At 34.1% G+C, this 19,700-nt stretch overlaps 1 protein-coding gene across 1 annotated transcript in view; it reads left to right on the top strand.

Moving 5' to 3' along the window:
• The window catches only part of LOC130450394 (transducin-like enhancer protein 4), a 156,817-nt gene that overhangs the window by 100,663 nt on the left and 36,454 nt on the right, over positions 1–19,700 (top strand). Inside the window, exons 5-6 of the mRNA XM_056788768.1 lie at positions 6,847–7,078; positions 15,785–15,810. Of these exons, the coding sequence (XP_056644746.1) occupies positions 6,847–7,078; positions 15,785–15,810 (258 nt within the window). The remainder of the gene's footprint in view (positions 1–6,846; positions 7,079–15,784; positions 15,811–19,700) is intronic.

A 19,700-nucleotide genomic window follows, 5' to 3' on the forward strand; every position in this document is an offset into this window, starting at 1 on the left:
CGCCGAAACAATAATCGAAAATAAAACCGGACGGTTCCTGCATTATCGATCTCAACAAAAAGGTAAATTTTTTGTTTTTTTGATTTTTTTTATATCAAAAATATCTTTTCGATCCTCGAGATTTCAACTTTCGACCCCGTACGTCGGTCAAAAATACGCGAAGGGACGAAAGATTTACTGAATTTACTTCTATTAGGGGCGAAAAGTAAAAGGATTCAAATCTGGTAATCTAGCAGACCGCAAATTTAGGTGCGCAATTAAATGACGACAAATTATAACGAAAAATGTCACGAAAAACTATTTTAAGAACTTTATGTCTACCAGTAGAGGACTGAAAGCGTCATTGGTCATTTTTTAGATCGAACAAACATTTATAGGATGTGGAAGTTTATTAATCCGGCCACCCAGATCTCCAGATCTAACACTAATGATCACGTTTACGACAAGAAAGAATACGACTGGCAAACATTGAAATTGCTGTCTTATTCAAAGATCAGACTCGATCTGTCGTACTGCCTTGGGTTTCAGAAAGTTCTGGATCGTTTTCGAGATCGTTATTGATGATAGTGATCAGAATATTGAGTTTAATGAAGCTGGTGATTGGAAAAACGATAATTTAGACACCAAACTCGGACTTTTCCTCTAGATTAACTTTTTAATTTGCGTTTGGGTGATTCCATAGATCAAGGAAAGATCGTAGGAAAGATCAGACTCGATCTGTCGTACTGCCTTGGGTTTCAGAAAGTTCTAGATCGTTTTCGAGATCGTTATTGATGATAGTGATCAGAATATTGAGTTTAATGAAGCTGGTGATTGGAAAAACGATAATTTAGACACCAAACTCGGATTTTTCCTCTAGATTAACTTTTTAATTCGCTTTTGGGTGATTCCATAGATCAAGGAAAGATCGTAGGAAAGATCAGACTCGATCTGTCGTACTGCCTTGGGTTTCAGAAAGTTCTAGATCGTTTTCGAGATCGTTATTGATGATAGTGATCAGAATATTGAGTTTAATGAAGCTGGTGATTGGAAAAACGATAATTTAGACACCAAACTCGGACTTTTCCTCTAGATTAACTTTTTATTTTGCGTTTGGGTGATTCCATAGATCAAGGAAAGATCGTAGGAAAGATCAGACTCGATCTGTCGTACTGCCTTGGGTTTCAGAAAGTTCTAGATCGTTTTCGAGATCGTTATTGATGATAGTGATCAGAATATTGAGTTTAATGAAGCTGGTGATTGGAAAAACGATAATTTAGACACCAAACTCGGACTTTTCCTCTAGATTAACTTTTTATTTTGCGTTTGGGTGATTCCATAGATCAAGGAAAGATCGTAGGAAAGATCAGACTCGATCTGTCGTACTGCCTTGGGTTTCAGAAAGTTCTAGATCGTTTTCGAGATCGTTATTGATGATAGTGATCAGAATATTGAGTTTAATGAAGCTGGTGATTGGAAAAACGATAATTTAGACACCAAACTCGGACTTTTCCTCTAGATTAACTTTTTATTTTGCGTTTGGGTGATTCCATAGATCAAGGAAAGATCGTAGGAAAGATCAGACTCGATCTGTCGTACTGCCTTGGGTTTCAGAAAGTTCTAGATCGTTTTCGAGATCGTTATTGATGATAGTGATCAGAATATTGAGTTTAATGAAGCTGGTGATTGGAAAAACGATAATTTAGACACCAAACTCGGACTTTTCCTCTAGATTAACTTTTTATTTTGCGTTTGGGTGATTCCATAGATCAAGGAAAGATCGTAGGAAAGATCAGACTCGATCTGTCGTACTGCCTTGGGTTTCAGAAAGTTCTAGATCGTTTTCGAGATCGTTATTGATGATAGTGATCAGAATATTGAGTTTAATGAAGCTGGTGATTGGAAAAACGATAATTTAGACACCAAACTCGGATTTTTCCTCTAGATTAACTTTTTAATTCGCTTTTGGGTGATTCCATAGATCAAGGAAAGATCGTAGGAAAGATCAGACTCGATCTGTCGTACTGCCTTGGGTTTCAGAAAGTTCTAGATCGTTTTCGAGATCGTTATTGATGATAGTGATCAGAATATTGAGTTTAATGAAGCTGGTGATTGGAAAAACGATAATTTAGACACCAAACTCGGACTTTTCCTCTAGATTAACTTTTTATTTTGCGTTTGGGTGATTCCATAGATCAAGGAAAGATCGTAGGAAAGATCAGACTCGATCTGTCGTACTGCCTTGGGTTTCAGAAAGTTCTAGATCGTTTTCGAGATCGTTATTGATGATAGTGATCAGAATATTGAGTTTAATGAGGCTGGTGATTCGAAAAACGATAATTTAGACACCAAACTCGGACTTTTCCTCTAGATTAACTTTTTAATTCGCTTTTGGGCGATTCCATAGATCAAGGAAAGATCCTAGGAAAGATCAGACTCGATCTGTCGTACTGCCTTGGGTTTCAGAAAGTTCTAGATCGTTTTCGAGATCGTTATTGATGATAGTGATCAGAATATTGAGTTTAATGAGGCTGGTGATTGGAAAAACGATAATTTAGACACCAAACTCGGATTTTTCCTCTAGATTAACTTTTTAATTCGCTTTTGGGTGATTCCATAGATCAAGGAAAGATCGTAGGAAAGATCAGACTCGATCTGTCGTACTGCCTTGGGTTTCAGAAAGTTCTAGATCGTTTTCGAGATCGTTATTGATGATAGTGATCAGAATATTGAGTTTAATGAAGCTGGTGATTGGAAAAACGATAATTTAGACACCAAACTCGGACTTTTCCTCTAGATTAACTTTTTAATTCGCTTTTGGGTGATTCCATAGATCAAGGAAAGATCGTAGGAAAGATCAGACTCGATCTGTCGTACTGCCTTGGGTTTCAGAAAGTTCTAGATCGTTTTCGAGATCGTTATTGATGATAGTGATCAGAATATTGAGTTTAATGAGGCTGGTGATTGGAAAAACGATAATTTAGACACCAAACTCGGACTTTTCCTCTAGATTAACTTTTTATTTTGCGTTTGGGTGATTCCATAGATCAAGGAAAGATCGTAGGAAAGATCAGACTCGATCTGTCGTACTGCCTTGGGTTTCAGAAAGTTCTACATCGTTTTCGAGATCGTTATTGATGATAGTGATCAGAATATTGAGTTTAATGAGGCTGGTGATTCGAAAAACGATAATTTAGACACCAAACTCGGACTTTTCCTCTAGATTAACTTTTTAATTCGCTTTTGGGTGATTCCATAGATCAAGGAAAGATCGTAGGAAAGATCAGACTCGATCTGTCGTACTGCCTTGGGTTTCAGAAAGTTCTAGATCGTTTTCGAGATCGTTATTGATGATAGTGATCAGAATATTGAGTTTAATGAGGCTGGTGATTGGAAAAACGATAATTTAGACACCAAACTCGGACTTTTCCTCTAGATTAACTTTTTAATTCGCTTTTGGGTGATTCCATAGATCAAGGAAAGATCGTAGGAAAGATCAGACTCGATCTGTCGTACTGCCTTGGGTTTCAGAAAGTTCTAGATCGTTTTCGAGATCGTTATTGATGATAGTGATCAGAATATTGAGTTTAATGAGGCTGGTGATTGGAAAAACGATAATTTAGACACCAAACTCGGACTTTTCCTCTAGATTAACTTTTTATTTTGCGTTTGGGTGATTCCATAGATCAAGGAAAGATCGTAGGAAAGATCAGACTCGATCTGTCGTACTGCCTTGGGTTTCAGAAAGTTCTACATCGTTTTCGAGATCGTTATTGATGATAGTGATCAGAATATTGAGTTTAATGAGGCTGGTGATTCGAAAAACGATAATTTAGACACCAAACTCGGACTTTTCCTCTAGATTAACTTTTTAATTCGCTTTTGGGTGATTCCATAGATCAAGGAAAGATCGTAGGAAAGATCAGACTCGATCTGTCGTACTGCCTTGGGTTTCAGAAAGTTCTAGATCGTTTTCGAGATCGTTATTGATGATAGTGATCAGAATATTGAGTTTAATGAGGCTGGTGATTGGAAAAACGATAATTTAGACACCAAACTCGGACTTTTCCTCTAGATTAACTTTTTAATTCGCTTTTGGGTGATTCCATAGATCAAGGAAAGATCGTAGGAAAGATCAGACTCGATCTGTCGTACTGCCTTGGGTTTCAGAAAGTTCTAGATCGTTTTCGAGATCGTTATTGATGATAGTGATCAGAATATTGAGTTTAATGAGGCTGGTGATTCGAAAAACGATAATTTAGACACCAAACTCGGACTTTTCCTCTAGATTAACTTTTTATTTTGCGTTTGGGTGATTCCATAGATCAAGGAAAGATCGTAGGAAAGATCAGACTCGATCTGTCGTACTGCCTTGGGTTTCAGAAAGTTCTACATCGTTTTCGAGATCGTTATTGATGATAGTGATCAGAATATTGAGTTTAATGAGGCTGGTGATTCGAAAAACGATAATTTAGACACCAAACTCGGACTTTTCCTCTAGATTAACTTTTTAATTCGCTTTTGGGTGATTCCATAGATCAAGGAAAGATCGTAGGAAAGATCAGACTCGATCTGTCGTACTGCCTTGGGTTTCAGAAAGTTCTAGATCGTTTTCGAGATCGTTATTGATGATAGTGATCAGAATATTGAGTTTAATGAGGCTGGTGATTGGAAAAACGATAATTTAGACACCAAACTCGGACTTTTCCTCTAGATTAACTTTTTAATTCGCTTTTGGGTGATTCCATAGATCAAGGAAAGATCGTAGGAAAGATCAGACTCGATCTGTCGTACTGCCTTGGGTTTCAGAAAGTTCTAGATCGTTTTCGAGATCGTTATTGATGATAGTGATCAGAATATTGAGTTTAATGAGGCTGGTGATTGGAAAAACGATAATTTAGACACCAAACTCGGACTTTTCCTCTAGATTAACTTTTTATTTTGCGTTTGGGTGATTCCATAGATCAAGGAAAGATCGTAGGAAAGATCAGACTCGATCTGTCGTACTGCCTTGGGTTTCAGAAAGTTCTAGATCGTTTTCGAGATCGTTATTGATGATAGTGATCAGAATATTGAGTTTAATGAGGCTGGTGATTCGAAAAACGATAATTTAGACACCAAACTCGGACTTTTCCTCTAGATTAACTTTTTATTTTGCGTTTGGGTGATTCCATAGATCAAGGAAAGATCGTAGGAAAGATCAGACTCGATCTGTCGTACTGCCTTGGGTTTCAGAAAGTTCTACATCGTTTTCGAGATCGTTATTGATGATAGTGATCAGAATATTGAGTTTAATGAGGCTGGTGATTCGAAAAACGATAATTTAGACACCAAACTCGGACTTTTCCTCTAGATTAACTTTTTATTTTGCGTTTGGGTGATTCCATAGATCAAGGAAAGATCGTAGGAAAGATCAGACTCGATCTGTCGTACTGCCTTGGGTTTCAGAAAGTTCTACATCGTTTTCGAGATCGTTATTGATGATAGTGATCAGAATATTGAGTTTAATGAAGCTGGTGATTGGAAAAACGATAATTTAGACACCAAACTCGGATTTTTCCTCTAGATTAACTTTTTATTTTGCGTTTGGGTGATTCCATAGATCAAGGAAAGATCGTAGGAAAGATCAGACTCGATCTGTCGTACTGCCTTGGGTTTCAGAAAGTTCTAGATCGTTTTCGAGATCGTTATTGATGATAGTGATCAGAATATTGAGTTTAATGAGGCTGGTGATTGGAAAAACGATAATTTAGACACCAAACTCGGACTTTTCCTCTATATTAACTTTTTAATTCGCTTTTGGGTGATTCCATAGATCAAGGAAAGATCCTAGGAAAGATCAGACTCGATCTGTCGTACTGCCTTGGGTTTCAGAAAGTTCTAGATCGTTTTCGAGATCGTTATTGATGATAGTGATCAGAATATTGAGTTTAATGAAGCTGGTGATTGGAAAAACGATAATTTAGACACCAAACTCGGACTTTTCCTCTAGATTAACTTTTTATTTTGCGTTTGGGTGATTCCATAGATCAAGGAAAGATCCTAGGAAAGATCAGACTCGATCTGTCGTACTGCCTTGGGTTTCAGAAAGTTCTAGATCGTTTTCGAGATCGTTATTGATGATAGTGATCAGAATATTGAGTTTAATGAGGCTGGTGATTGGAAAAACGATAATTTAGACACCAAACTCGGACTTTTCCTCTAGATTAACTTTTTAATTCGCTTTTGGGCGATTCCATAGATCAAGGAAAGATCCTAGGAAAGATCAGACTCGATCTGTCGTACTGCCTTGGGTTTCAGAAAGTTCTACATCGTTTTCGAGATCGTTATTGATGATAGTGATCAGAATATTGAGTTTAATGAGGCTGGTGATTGGAAAAACGATAATTTAGACACCAAACTCGGATTTTTCCTCTAGATTAACTTTTTAATTCGCTTTTGGGTGATTCCATAGACCAAAGAAAGATCAGACTCGATCTGATATTAAATATCTAGCGTGAAGATTATGTAAAGTTGTCGTGCCGCCCCTGTAGACTCCCCGGACTTTTAATTTAAAAAGTTGGCATTCGACATCAGCGCCCCCTTGCGTCATCCACATAGAATGCTAATTGGATTATGATAGTCCCGCTGGTCGGTAGTAGCTTTTTACGGCGGCATCATCTGGCAGAGGCCCTTTGTCCTCTCCGAAAGAGAGAGAGATAGACAAAAAGGATTAAAAATTGAGCGGGTTTTTTTTTTGTTCTTTTCGAGTTGGCCCTTTCGGATGTTATTTACAGTTTTATTGTGTAATTATCGCGGATTTCGACCCCAACGGCGTAAAGGGTTTCGTTTTCAGAATGTACCGATTTTTTTTTCGTTTTGTTTCAGCAACAAAGGCCCGATTTACCGAGATTGCTGCAGCAAATGCACGCGCAACAGCTTCCGACGCACGCGGCGCCCCCTATACCGATGATTCCTCACCCTAGTTTAGGCGGTGCTCCGCCTAGTACGGCGGCTAGTCTCTTGGGTCTATCCGGCGGTTTACCTGCTCAACATCCTCTTTCTATGTTGGCTTCGAAACCGGATCTGCACAGGCCGGACGATGTCAAATCGAATAGCGGTAAGTTTCGATTTTTTTTTTAATTTGACCCCCCCCCAAAAAAAAAAATCCGGACGAAATATGGTTTTTTAAAGCTCTTGGGGATGAAATTAAAATAACAAGGGCGTATTTGGTAAGAAATGTTCTCGATTTGCGAGATATAACGTATACAGAGATTGCTGGATTCGAATCAAAAGTTAAAATGGCGAAAATTAAAATGGCGGACGAGATACAGATAAGAAATATCTGAAAATGGACATAATTCTAAACAGAAATCATGTAAATTGGGATATTTCGTATGTATATGGGTTTTTGACTGACTGCTGAATCCGAATTAATGATCAAAATTTCAAAAAACAAAATGGCGGACGAGATACGGTCAAAATATATCTAAAAATCCATATAAATCTAAAGAGAATGAAATAAATTGATTATTATGAGATCTAATGGGGTTTTGGAACCACAGAATCAAAATTAATGATTAAAATTCCAAAAAACAAAATGGCGGACGAGATACGGTCAAAATATATATAAAAATGGACATAATTTTAAACAAAAAGCAGATAAATTGGAAAATTTGAAATGTATGTGGGTTTTTGAGACTATTGAATCAAAATGAACTATCAAAATTTCAAAAAACAAAATGGCGGATAAGATACGGTGAAAATATATATAAAAATGGACATAATAGTAATTATAAATCATATAAATTGGGAAATTTGAGATTTACATGGGTTTTTGAGGCATCTGAGTCCGTATTAATGATCAAAATTTCGAAAAACAAAATGGCGGATTAGATATAGTCGAAAAATATCTAAAAATCAACATAATTATAAACAAAAATCATGATAAATTGGATAATTTCAGATGCACATGGGTTTTTAAGTCAGCCGAAGCCGAATCAACGATCTTAATTTCAAAAAATAAAATGGCGGAAGAGATTCAGTCAAAGTATATATAAAAATGAACATAATTATAAAAAAATAACCAGTAAATTGAAAAATATGAGATCTACACGGGTTTTTGAGTCAGCAGAAGCCGAATCAATTATTAAAATTCCAAAAAACAAAATGGCGGACGAGATACGATCAAAATATATATAAAAATGGACATAATTGTAATCATAAATCAAATAAATTGGGAAATTTGAGATTTACATGGGTTTTTGAGGCATCTGAGTCCGAATTAATGATCAAAATTTCAAAAAATAAAATGGCGGAAGAGATTCAGTCAAATTATATATAAAAATCAACATAATTATAAACAAAAATCATATAAATTGGATAATTTCAGATGCACATGGATTTTTGAAGCATCTGAAACTGAATTAATTAACAAAATTTCAAAAAAACAAAATAGCCGACAAGATACAGTCAAAAAATATCCAAAAATGGACATAATTCTTAAAAAATAACAAGTAAATAGAAAAATATGAGATCTACACGGGTTTTTGAGTCAGCAGAAGCCGAATCAATGATCAAAATTTCAAAAAACAAAATGGCGCACAAGATTCAGTCAAAATATTTATAAAAATGGACATAATTTCAATCATAAATTGGAAAATTTAAGATGCACATTAGTTTTTAAGGCTACTGAATCCGAATTAATGATCAAAATTTCAAAAAACAAAATGGCGGACGAGATACAGTAAAAAAAATATCTAAAAATGGACATAATTTTAATCATAAATCATATAAATTGCGAAATTTGATATGTACATGGGTTTTTGAGGCATCTGAGTCCGAATTAATGATCAAAATTTCAAAAAACAAAATGGCGGACGAGATACAGTCAAAAAATATCGAAAAATGGATATAATTCTAAAAAAATAACTAGTAAATTGAAAAATATGAGATCTACACGGGTTTTTGAGTCAGCAGAAGCCGAATCAATTATTAAAATTCCAAAAAACAAAATGGCGGACGAGATACAGTCGAAAAATATCCAAAAATGGATATAATTCTAAAAAATAACAAGTAAATTGAAAAATATGAGATCTACACGGATTTTTGAGTCAGCAGAAGCCGAATCAATGATCAAAATTTCAAAAAACAAAATGGCGCACAAGATTCAGTCAAAATATTTATAAAAATGGACATAATTTCAATCATAAATTGGAAAATTTAAGATGTACATTAGTTTTTAAGGCTACTGAATCCGAATTAATGATCAAAATTCCAAAAAACAAAATGGCCGACGAGATACAGTAAAAAAATATCCAAAAATGGACATAATTCTTAAAAAATAACAAGTAAATAGAAAAATATGAGATCTACACGGGTTTTTGAATCAGCTGAAGCCGAATCGACGATCAAAATTTCAAAAAACAAAATGGCGGATGTGTTAGTACTCAGTCAAGCCACAGTCAATTAGCTATTACAAGAGATTAAATAAATATAAAACAGGATATTCAATAAAACATCCACATATTAAAAGGATTGTTTCACATTTTCAGCGTTTTCCTTTTATTTATCAATTTAAAAACCGAAATATAAAATTGCGTCGCCCCTGAATCGATTTAAAAACAATCCCGGATCGCGAACAAGGTAAGTATTACCGAAATCAACTATCTGGAATGAATTCCAGAGGATAGGATGAGAATTTTTCATCCCGCAACGTTAGGGATGAAAGGATAACGAAAAAAAAAAGAATGGGTGAATATATAAGGGTGAACGCCGAAGGGATACTTATACAGAATCGTAACTTGATTGATTTTCATACGCAAAATTCAGTTTTTCGTATTTGTCCATCGTAAAACAAACGCTGCGTTCGTAGACATGAAGAGAGCTTTCGACAAAGTCGAACTAACGAAAAATTGGAAAAACGAGTGGAAAATCAAAGAAAAAACTCAAAATGTGTCGTCGAAATTGATGTTAGTCCATAAACGAAACTCCCTAATCAAATTTTAAAGCGACTTTATGGAAACTCGAAATTTTCGTGCGAAATTAAATGTATTTTAAAGATAATGTCGGTTGTAAAATCAAATTTACGATCGTTTCCGACGGCTTCCCGGAATTGTCTTTTTATTAGACACACACCACCCCGATTTAAATCGACGACGTTCGCATCAGTTTTGAAAATTTTCTAATGAACCGACGTTGCCAAAACTCGAAAAATTTCCGAGTTACCCCTCCGAAATACTTGCGGGAAAAACAACAGGTCCGTCTTCGGGAATTTTCAGACTACGAAGGCGTCGAAAAAGTGCAAAATAAGGGTTTGAAAAAATGTTTGTTTTTTGTTTTTAAAGCTAATAGAATCCGATTTAATGATCAAAATTTCGAAAAAACAAAATGGCGATCGAAATACAATGAGAAAATATCTAAAAATCAACATAATTATGAACAAAAAGCAGATAAATCGTGAAATATGAGATGTTCATTAGTTTTTAAGGCTGCTGAATCCGATTTAATGATCAAAATTTCGAAAAAACAAAATGGCGGACGAGATACCAACAAGAATTATCTAAAAATGGATATAATTCTAAACATAAATCAAATGAAGTGGAAAATATGTGATATATGTGGGTTTTCGATGCTACCGAATCCGAATCAACGATCAAAATTTCGAAAAACAAAATGGCGGACGATATACAGTCGAAAAATATCTAAAAACTGACATAATTCCAAACAAAAACCAGATAAATTGTATAATAAGATATGTACATAAGTTTTTGAAACTATTGCTCCAAAATTAACGATCAAAATTTTAAAAAACAAAATGGCGGACGAGATACAGTCGAAAAATATCTAAAAACTAACATAATTCCAAAGAAAAAGCAGATAAAGTGTGAAATATGAGATGTACATGGATTTTTGTGACTATTGATCCAAAATTAACGATCAAAATTTCGAAAAAACAAAATGGCAATCGAGATACTATGAAAAAATATCTAAAAATCAACATAATTATGAACAAAAAGCAGATAAATTGGAAAATTTGAGTTGTACATTAGTTTTTAAGGCTGCTGAATCCGATTTAATGATCAAAATTTCGAAAAAACAAAATGGCGGACGAGAAACAGTAAAAAATTATCTAAAAATGGACATAATTCTAAACAGCAATCAAATAAATTTTAAAATTTGAGATGTACATGATTTTTGAAGCTAATAGAATATGAATCCACGATCAAAATTTCGAAAAAACAAAATGGCGAACGAAATATCATCAAGAAATATCTAAAAATGGATATAATTCTAAACATAAATCAAATAAATTGAAAAATATGTGATCTACATGGGTTTTGAAGGCTACCGAATCCAAATCAACGATCAAAATTTCGAAAAACAAAATGGCGGACGAGATACGGTCGAAAAATATCTAAAAACTGACATAATTCCAAACAAAAATCAGATAAATTATGAAATATGTGATCTACATGGGTTTTAAAGGCTACCGAATCCAAATCAACGATCAAAATTTCGAAAAACAAAATGGCGGACGAGATACAGTCGAAAAATATCTAAAAACTGACATAATTCCAAACAGAAAGCAGATAAATTGTGAAATATAATATGTATATACGTTTTTGAGACTGTTGATCCAAAATCAACGATCAAAGTTTCAAAAAACAAAATGGCGGACGAGATATCAACAAGAAATACCTAAAAATGAACATGATTATAAACACAAATCGTATAAATTGGAGTAATTTGAGATATTAATGAGTTTTTGAGGCATTTAAATCCGAATAAATTATTAAAATTTCAAAAAACAAAATGAAGGACGAGATATCAACAGGAAATATCTAAAAAATAACATAATTCCAAACAAAAAGCAGATAAATTGTGAAATATAATATGTACATAAGTTTTTGAGACTATTGAATCAAAATTAACGATCAAAATTTCAAAAAACAAAATGGCGGACGAGATACGATCAAAATATATCTAAAAATCCATATAAATCTAGAGAGAAACGAAATAAATTGATTATTATGAGATCTAATGGGGTTTTGAAACTACAGAATCAAAATTAATGATGAAAATTCCAAAAAACAAAATGGCGGACAAGATACGGTCAAAATATATATAAAAATGGACATAATTTTAAACAAAAAGCAGATAAATTGGAAAATTTGAGGTGTACATGGGTTTTTGAGGCATCTGAATCCGAATTAATGATTAAAATTCCAAAAAACAAAATGGCGAACGAGATACAATGAAGAAATATCTAAAAATCAACATAATTATAAACAAAAACTAGATAAATTGTAAAATATAATATGAATATACGTTTTTGAGACTATTGAATCAAAATTAACGATCAAAATTTCAAAAAACAAAATGGCGGACGAGATACGATCAAAATATATCTAAAAATCCATATAAATCTAGAGAGAAACGAAATAAATTGATTATTATGAGATCTAATGGGGTTTTGAAACTACAGAATCAAAATTAATGATTAAAATTCCAAAAAACAAAATGGCGAACGAGATACAATGAAAAAATATCTAAAAATCAACATAATTCTAAACAGAAATCATATAAATTGGGAAATTTGAGATGTACGTGGGTTTTTGAGACTGTTGATCCAAAATCAACGATCAAAGTTTCAAAAAACAAAATGGCGGACGAGATACGATCAAAATATATCTAAAAATCCATATAAATCTAGAGAGAAACGAAATAAATTGATTATTATGAGATCTAATGGGGTTTTGAAACTACAGAATCAAAATTAATGATGAAAATTCCAAAAAACAAAATGGCGGACGTGAAGAAAATTTCAAACTCGAAATTTACCGTTCTATAAAAAATAATTAAATATAAATTAAACTTAATTAACTTCATAAGTCGCGAGCTGGAAAGTCAAAGGACGCGACGACGTTCAGAAGTAATTTACACTTTCGCCCTTTTCCCTTTCTCTCGGAACAAATTGGGGGGATTCGCAACAACGGCGGGGATAAATCAAACAAAAAGGTCGCGTCGACAAATTTAAAACCATGACACAGTTTTTGCAAACGGTTAAGTTAGTTTAGAAAGAAAACTCGCGATGAGGTTCAGGATTCGATCCTTTCTGAGCATAAAATATCATTTTTAACTGCTCGTTGAGTATCGAGGCTACGAGCAACGGATCCTGATACAATCACGTGACCAAATACTATGAAATATCTTTACGAATCGCACTCTACGGGATTGAGATTTGGAGCTCGGTTTCCAACAGAGGAATTCGACCCAAAAACGATTCCGAATTGACTAGAAGCTTAGAGCGTTGAAGAATCGACTCTATTTTATTATTTTGTTTCATTTGGAGTTTTTTTGTATCAATAATGTATCTCAAAATCAGTTCTAACTGCCTCTTACGATCCTGGATCTCATTTCCTGGTTGTTTCTTTTCGATTAGGGACTTTGATTAATTTTTGGGTTAGTGTTTTGTGAAAAAACCAAAAATCGCTTAAAATATCGTGTCAATTAACGATTTTTGACAATATTTCCAGTTGCAACACCATCTTTTGACAATTCTAGCATTTCAAAGTGCCAACTTCGATCCAATTGTTGCAAACGGCGTGTCGCACGATTTTTTACCAATTTGACACTTTACGTGTCAAAAATTTAATAATTTTTCCATTTATTTAAAGTACAAGACACTATAGTAGTCAAATAAATCGGAAATATCACAGTGGTGTCAATATTTAGCTCAAAAAAAGCTTTCAAGTTGAAAATCGTCGTTTTTTTCGTACCACCCTCGTAAATATAAAGAAATCGTTAAGTGTCGGTGTCAAATGGTGATTTCTTTTTACCAAATCGCTTAAAATATCGTGTCAATTAACGATTTTTGACAATATTTCCAGTTGCAACACCATCTTTTGACAATTCTAGCATTTCAAAGTGCCAACTTCGATCCAATTGTTGCAAACGGCGTGTCGCACGATTTTTTATCAATTTGACACTTTACGTGTCAAAAATTTAACAATTTTTTCATTTATTTAAAGTACAAGACACTATAGTAGTCAAATAAATCGGAAATATCACAGTGGTGTCAATATTTAGCTCAAAAAAAGCTTTCAAGTTGAAAATCGTCGTTTTTTCGTACCACCCTCGTAAATATAAAGAAATCGTTAAGTGTCGGTGTCAAATGGTGATTTCTTTTTACCAAATCGCTTAAAATATCGTGTCAATCAACGATTTTTGACAATATTTCCAGTTGCAACACCATCTTTTGACAATTCTAGCATTTCAAAGTGCCAACTTCGATCCAATTGTTGCAAACGGCGTGTCGCACGATTTTTTACCAATTTGACACTTTACGTGTCAAAAATTTAACAATTTTTTCATTTATTTAAAGTACAAGACACTATAGTAGTCAAATAAATCGGAAATATCACAGTGGTGTCAATATTTAGCTCAAAAAAAGCTTTCAAGTTGAAAATCGTCGTTTTTTCGTACCACCCTCGTAAATATAAAGAAATCGTTAAGTGTCGGTGTCAAATGGTGATTTCTTTTTACCAAATCGCTTAAAATATCGTGTCAATCAACGATTTTTGACAATATTTCCAGTTGCAACACCATCTTTTGACAATTCTAGCATTTCAAAGTGCCAACTTCGATCCAATTGTTGCAAACGGCGTGTCGCACGATTTTTTATCAATTTGACACTTTACGTGTCAAAAATTTAACAATTTTTTCATTTATTTAAAGTACAAGACACTATAGTAGTCAAATAAATCGGAAATATCACAGTGGTGTCAATATTTAGCTCAAAAAAAGCTTTCAAGTTGAAAATCGTCGTTTTTTCGTACCACCCTCGTAAATATAAAGAAATCGTTAAGTGTCGGTGTCAAATGGTGATTTCTTTTTACCAAATCGCTTAAAATATCGTGTCAATCAACGATTTTTGACAATATTTCCAGTTGCAACACCATCTTTTGACAATTCTAGCATTTCAAAGTGCCAACTTCGATCCAATTGTTGCAAACGGCGTGTCGCACGATTTTTTATCAATTTGACACTTTACGTGTCAAAAATTTAACAATTTTTTCATTTATTTAAAGTACAAGACACTATAGTAGTCAAATAAATCGGAAATATCACAGTGGTGTCAATATTTAGCTCAAAAAAAGCTTTCAAGTTGAAAATCGTCGTTTTTTCGTACCACCCTCGTAAATATAAAGAAATCGTTAAGTGTCGGTGTCAAATGGTGATTTCTTTTTACCAAATCGCTTAAAATATCGTGTCAATTAACGATTTTTGACAATATTTCCAGTTGCAACACCATCTTTTGACAATTCTAGCATTTCAAAGTGCCAACTTCGATCCAATTGTTGCAAACGGCGTGTCGCACGATTTTTTACCAATTTGACACTTTACGTGTCAAAAATTTAACAAGTTTTCTCATTTATATAAAGTACAAGACACTATAGTAGTCAAATAAATCGGAAATATCACAGTGGTGTCAATATTTAGCTCAAAAAAAGCTTTCAAGTTGAAAATCGTCGTTTTTTCGTACCACCCTCGTAAATATAAAACATTCGTTAATTTCTACGATCCTGTTATTCCGATTAAAGATTTTTTCAACTATATTAACGTTTTAAATAATTATTTATACGTAGTTTTACGTATCGTTTTTCTTAGTGTAAGTTTTCGGTTATGAAAAAAAAAAAAAACGATTTTGTAACACTTTTATCTCAATTGTTTCATGTGTCTGTTGACGCCGTCGTCACTTCCGCCCCTCCTCCCATTGCGCTCTTCATTATTTCCGCCGTTTCCATGGATATGGCGCTGGCAGGTATCACATCTGCCGAGGAAAGACACGTAAGTACAAATTTATAATTCCGTTACGTTTTTATACGAAAATTTTTATCACAAAACACTTTTTAATACGAATAATAATCATTGGAATTAGTACGCCGACGCATAGATGGCGATACTAGTAATGTTGATAAATTATATCTATCTCTTTTTATCTCGCTTCGTAGAGTACTGAATAGGAAGCAGAACCGTAATAAGGAGTGGAATCGAGTGGCGGGTGTATAAATATGACAGTTGACGTACTATTAGTTTTGTGGGTTGCGGCATTTTGAATGAAAAAAAATTTTGATTAACCTTTCATCATCAACACTGATTTTCGGTTATACGAGGGTTGTTAGATACAACAACCGATTTTAGTCGACGGAAATGTCAAATTTTATAATGACAATGTCAAATTTGACGTATATCAACCTTCGTAGGTACATATATATATAAATAAACGTGCGTAGTTGCCGGATTTCGAAAATAATTCGTAATTAATAGTTTTTTTTTGAAAATTTACGTATAGTTGAAATAAATATTCGACTTAGTTTGTTGTAGTATGTATTTCGAAAGTGGCGGGTTGTAAAAAGTGGAAACGAGGGCGACGAAACAAATTTATGGATGGCGTGATTAACATGGAAAGTATACGGGTGGCAGGGATGGGGGTTAACAAACGCGTTTATGCAAATGAAAGCCTTTCCATAAAATGAATAATGAATTTGAAAAGTTCGAGATGTGATGTAAATTATCAACTTTACCCTCCGAAGACTTTAACAATGTAATAAACGAAGAAAAGAATCGAGGGTGATATTTTTTATTCAATAATACGAAGTCTGTAGGTAATTTTGAATTATTTCAACAGTTAAAATGTGGAAAATATCGATTTTTAACATAATATTTTAACAATTGATAAAAAGATTTGAAAAAAAAAACATTTCAGCGAAATTATTTCAATTAAATAAAATATTTAGTTTAGTTTCGACGAGAAGTTGACATTTTCAGAAGCGTCGATTATCAAAAATTCTCTACCAACCCCGTTAGTGTCCATTTATCGAATTTTACAGTATAATAATTCGTTTAATATGAAAATATACAGTGTGACACACTTATAGAACTAATAACACCATCCTGCATCAAATATTGAAATAGATCCTTTTTAAACAGCTTTTTACGTCTGGTTAACTGACAAATCGATCATTCCTATGGTGAGGATCAATTTTGGGTCACTAATTAATAATTTGGTTCGGGATTTGAACCTATCGGAAGAGGAATCGGAAGTTCCAGGTTCAAAACTGGGATCGAAAAGACCTCTTAGTCACTTGTACATTATTTTCTATAGAAAACTACTTCTTTGGAAAAAAATTTAAAATATTTAGTTTGGTTTCGACGAGAAGTCGACATTTTCAGAAGTGTCGATCTACTGCATTATCATAAATTCTCCACCAACCCCTTTTATCATCCCTTTAGTGTCCATTCGATCATGCCTATGAAGAGGATCCATTTTGGGTCACTAATTAATATTTTAGTTCGGGATTTGAACCTATCGGAAGAGGAATCGGAAGTTCCAGGTTCAAAACTGGGATCGAAAAGACCTCTTAGTCACTTGTACATTATTTTCTATAGAAAACTGCTTCTTTGGAAAAAAATGTAAAGTATTTAGTTTGGTTTCGACGAGAAGTCGACATTTTCAGAAGTGTCGATCTACTGCATTATCATAAATTCTCCACCAACCCCTTTTATCATCCCTTTAGTGTCCATTCGATCATGCCTATGAAGAGGATCCATTTTGGGTCACTAATTAATATTTTAGTTCGGGATTTGAACCTATCGGAAGAGGAATCGGAAGTTCCAGGTTCAAAACTGGGATCGAAAAGACCTCTTAGTCACTTGTACATTATTTTCTATAGAAAACTGCTTCTTTGGAAAAAAATTTAAAGTATTTAGTTTGGTTTCGACGAGAAGTCGACATTTTCAGAAGTGTCGATCTACTGCATTATCATAAATTCTCCACCAACCCCTTTTATCATCCCTTTAGTGTCCATTCGATCATGCCTATGAAGAGGATCCATTTTGGGTCACTAATTAATATTTTAGTTCGGGATTTGAACCTATCGGAAGAGGAATCGGAAGTTCCAGGTTCAAAACTGGGATCGAAAAGACCTCTTAGTCACTTGTACATTATTTTCTATAGAAAACTACTTCTTTGGAAAAAAATTTAAAATATTTAGTTTGGTTTCGACGAGAAGTCGACATTTTCAGAAGTGTCGATCGACTGCATTATCATAAATTCTCCACCAACCCCTTTTATCATCCCTTTAGTGTCCATTCGATCATGCCTATGAAGAGGATCCATTTTGGGTCACTAATTAATATTTTAGTTCGGGATTTGAACCTATCGGAAGAGGAATCGGAAGTTCCAGGTTCAAAACTGGGATCGAAAAGACCTCTTAGTCACTTGTACATTATTTTCTATAGAAAACTACTTCTTTGGAAAAAAATTTAAAATATTTAGTTTGGTTTCGACGAGAAGTCGACATTTTCAGAAGTGTCGATCTACTGCATTATCATAAATTCTCCACCAACCCCTTTTATCATCCCTTTAGTGTCCATTCGATCATTCCTATGAAGACAATCAATTTTGGGTCACTAATTAATATTTTAGTTCGGGATTTGAACCTATCGGAAGAGGAATCGGAAGTTCCAGGTTCAAAACTGGGATCGAAAAGACCTCTTAGTCACTTGTACATTATTTTCTATAGAAAACTGCTTCTTTGGAAAAAAATTTAAAGTATTTAGTTTGGTTTCGACGAGAAGTCGACATTTTCAGAAGTGTCGATCTACTGCATTATCATAAATTCTCCACCAACCCCTTTTATCATCCCTTTAGTGTCCATTCGATCATGCCTATGAAGAGGATCCATTTTGGGTCACTAATTAATATTTTAGTTCGGGATTTGAACCTATCGGAAGAGGAATCGGAAGTTCCAGGTTCAAAACTGGGATCGAAAAGACCTCTTAGTCACTTGTACATTATTTTCTATAGAAAACTGCTTCTTTGGAAAAAAATTTAAAGTATTTAGTTTGGTTTCGACGAGAAGTCGACATTTTCAGAAGTGTCGATCTACTGCATTATCATAAATTCTCCACCAACCCCTTTTATCATCCCTTTAGTGTCCATTCGATCATGCCTATGAAGAGGATCCATTTTGGGTCACTAATTAATATTTTAGTTCGGGATTTGAACCTATCGGAAGAGGAATCGGAAGTTCCAGGTTCAAAACTGGGATCGAAAAGACCTCTTAGTCACTTGTACATTATTTTCTATAGAAAACTGCTTCTTTGGAAAAAAATTTAAAGTATTTAGTTTGGTTTCGACGAGAAGTCGACATTTTCAGAAGTGTCGATCTACTGCATTATCATAAATTCTCCACCAACCCCTTTTATCATCCCTTTAGTGTCCATTCGATCATTCCTATGAAGACAATCAATTTTGGGTCACTAATTAATATTTTAGTTCGGGATTTGAACCTATCGGAAGAGGAATCGGAAGTTCCAGGTTCAAAACTGGGATCGAAAAGACCTCTTAGTCACTTGTACATTATTTTCTATAGAAAACTACTTCTTTGGAAAAAAATTTAAAATATTTAGTTTGGTTTCGACGAGAAGTCGACATTTTCAGAAGTGTCGATCTACTGCATTATCATAAATTCTCCACCAACCCCTTTTATCATCCCTTTAGTGTCCATTCGATCATGCCTATGAAGAGGATCCATTTTGGGTCACTAATTAATATTTTAGTTCGGGATTTGAACCTATCGGAAGAGGAATCGGAAGTTCCAGGTTCAAAACTGGGATCGAAAAGACCTCTTAGTCACTTGTACATTATTTTCTATAGAAAACTACTTCTTTGG

The sequence above is a fragment of the Diorhabda sublineata genome, chromosome 11 (genome assembly GCF_026230105.1).
Source record: "Diorhabda sublineata isolate icDioSubl1.1 chromosome 11, icDioSubl1.1, whole genome shotgun sequence".
In the NCBI taxonomy this organism is placed as follows: Eukaryota; Metazoa; Arthropoda; class Insecta; order Coleoptera; family Chrysomelidae; genus Diorhabda; species Diorhabda sublineata.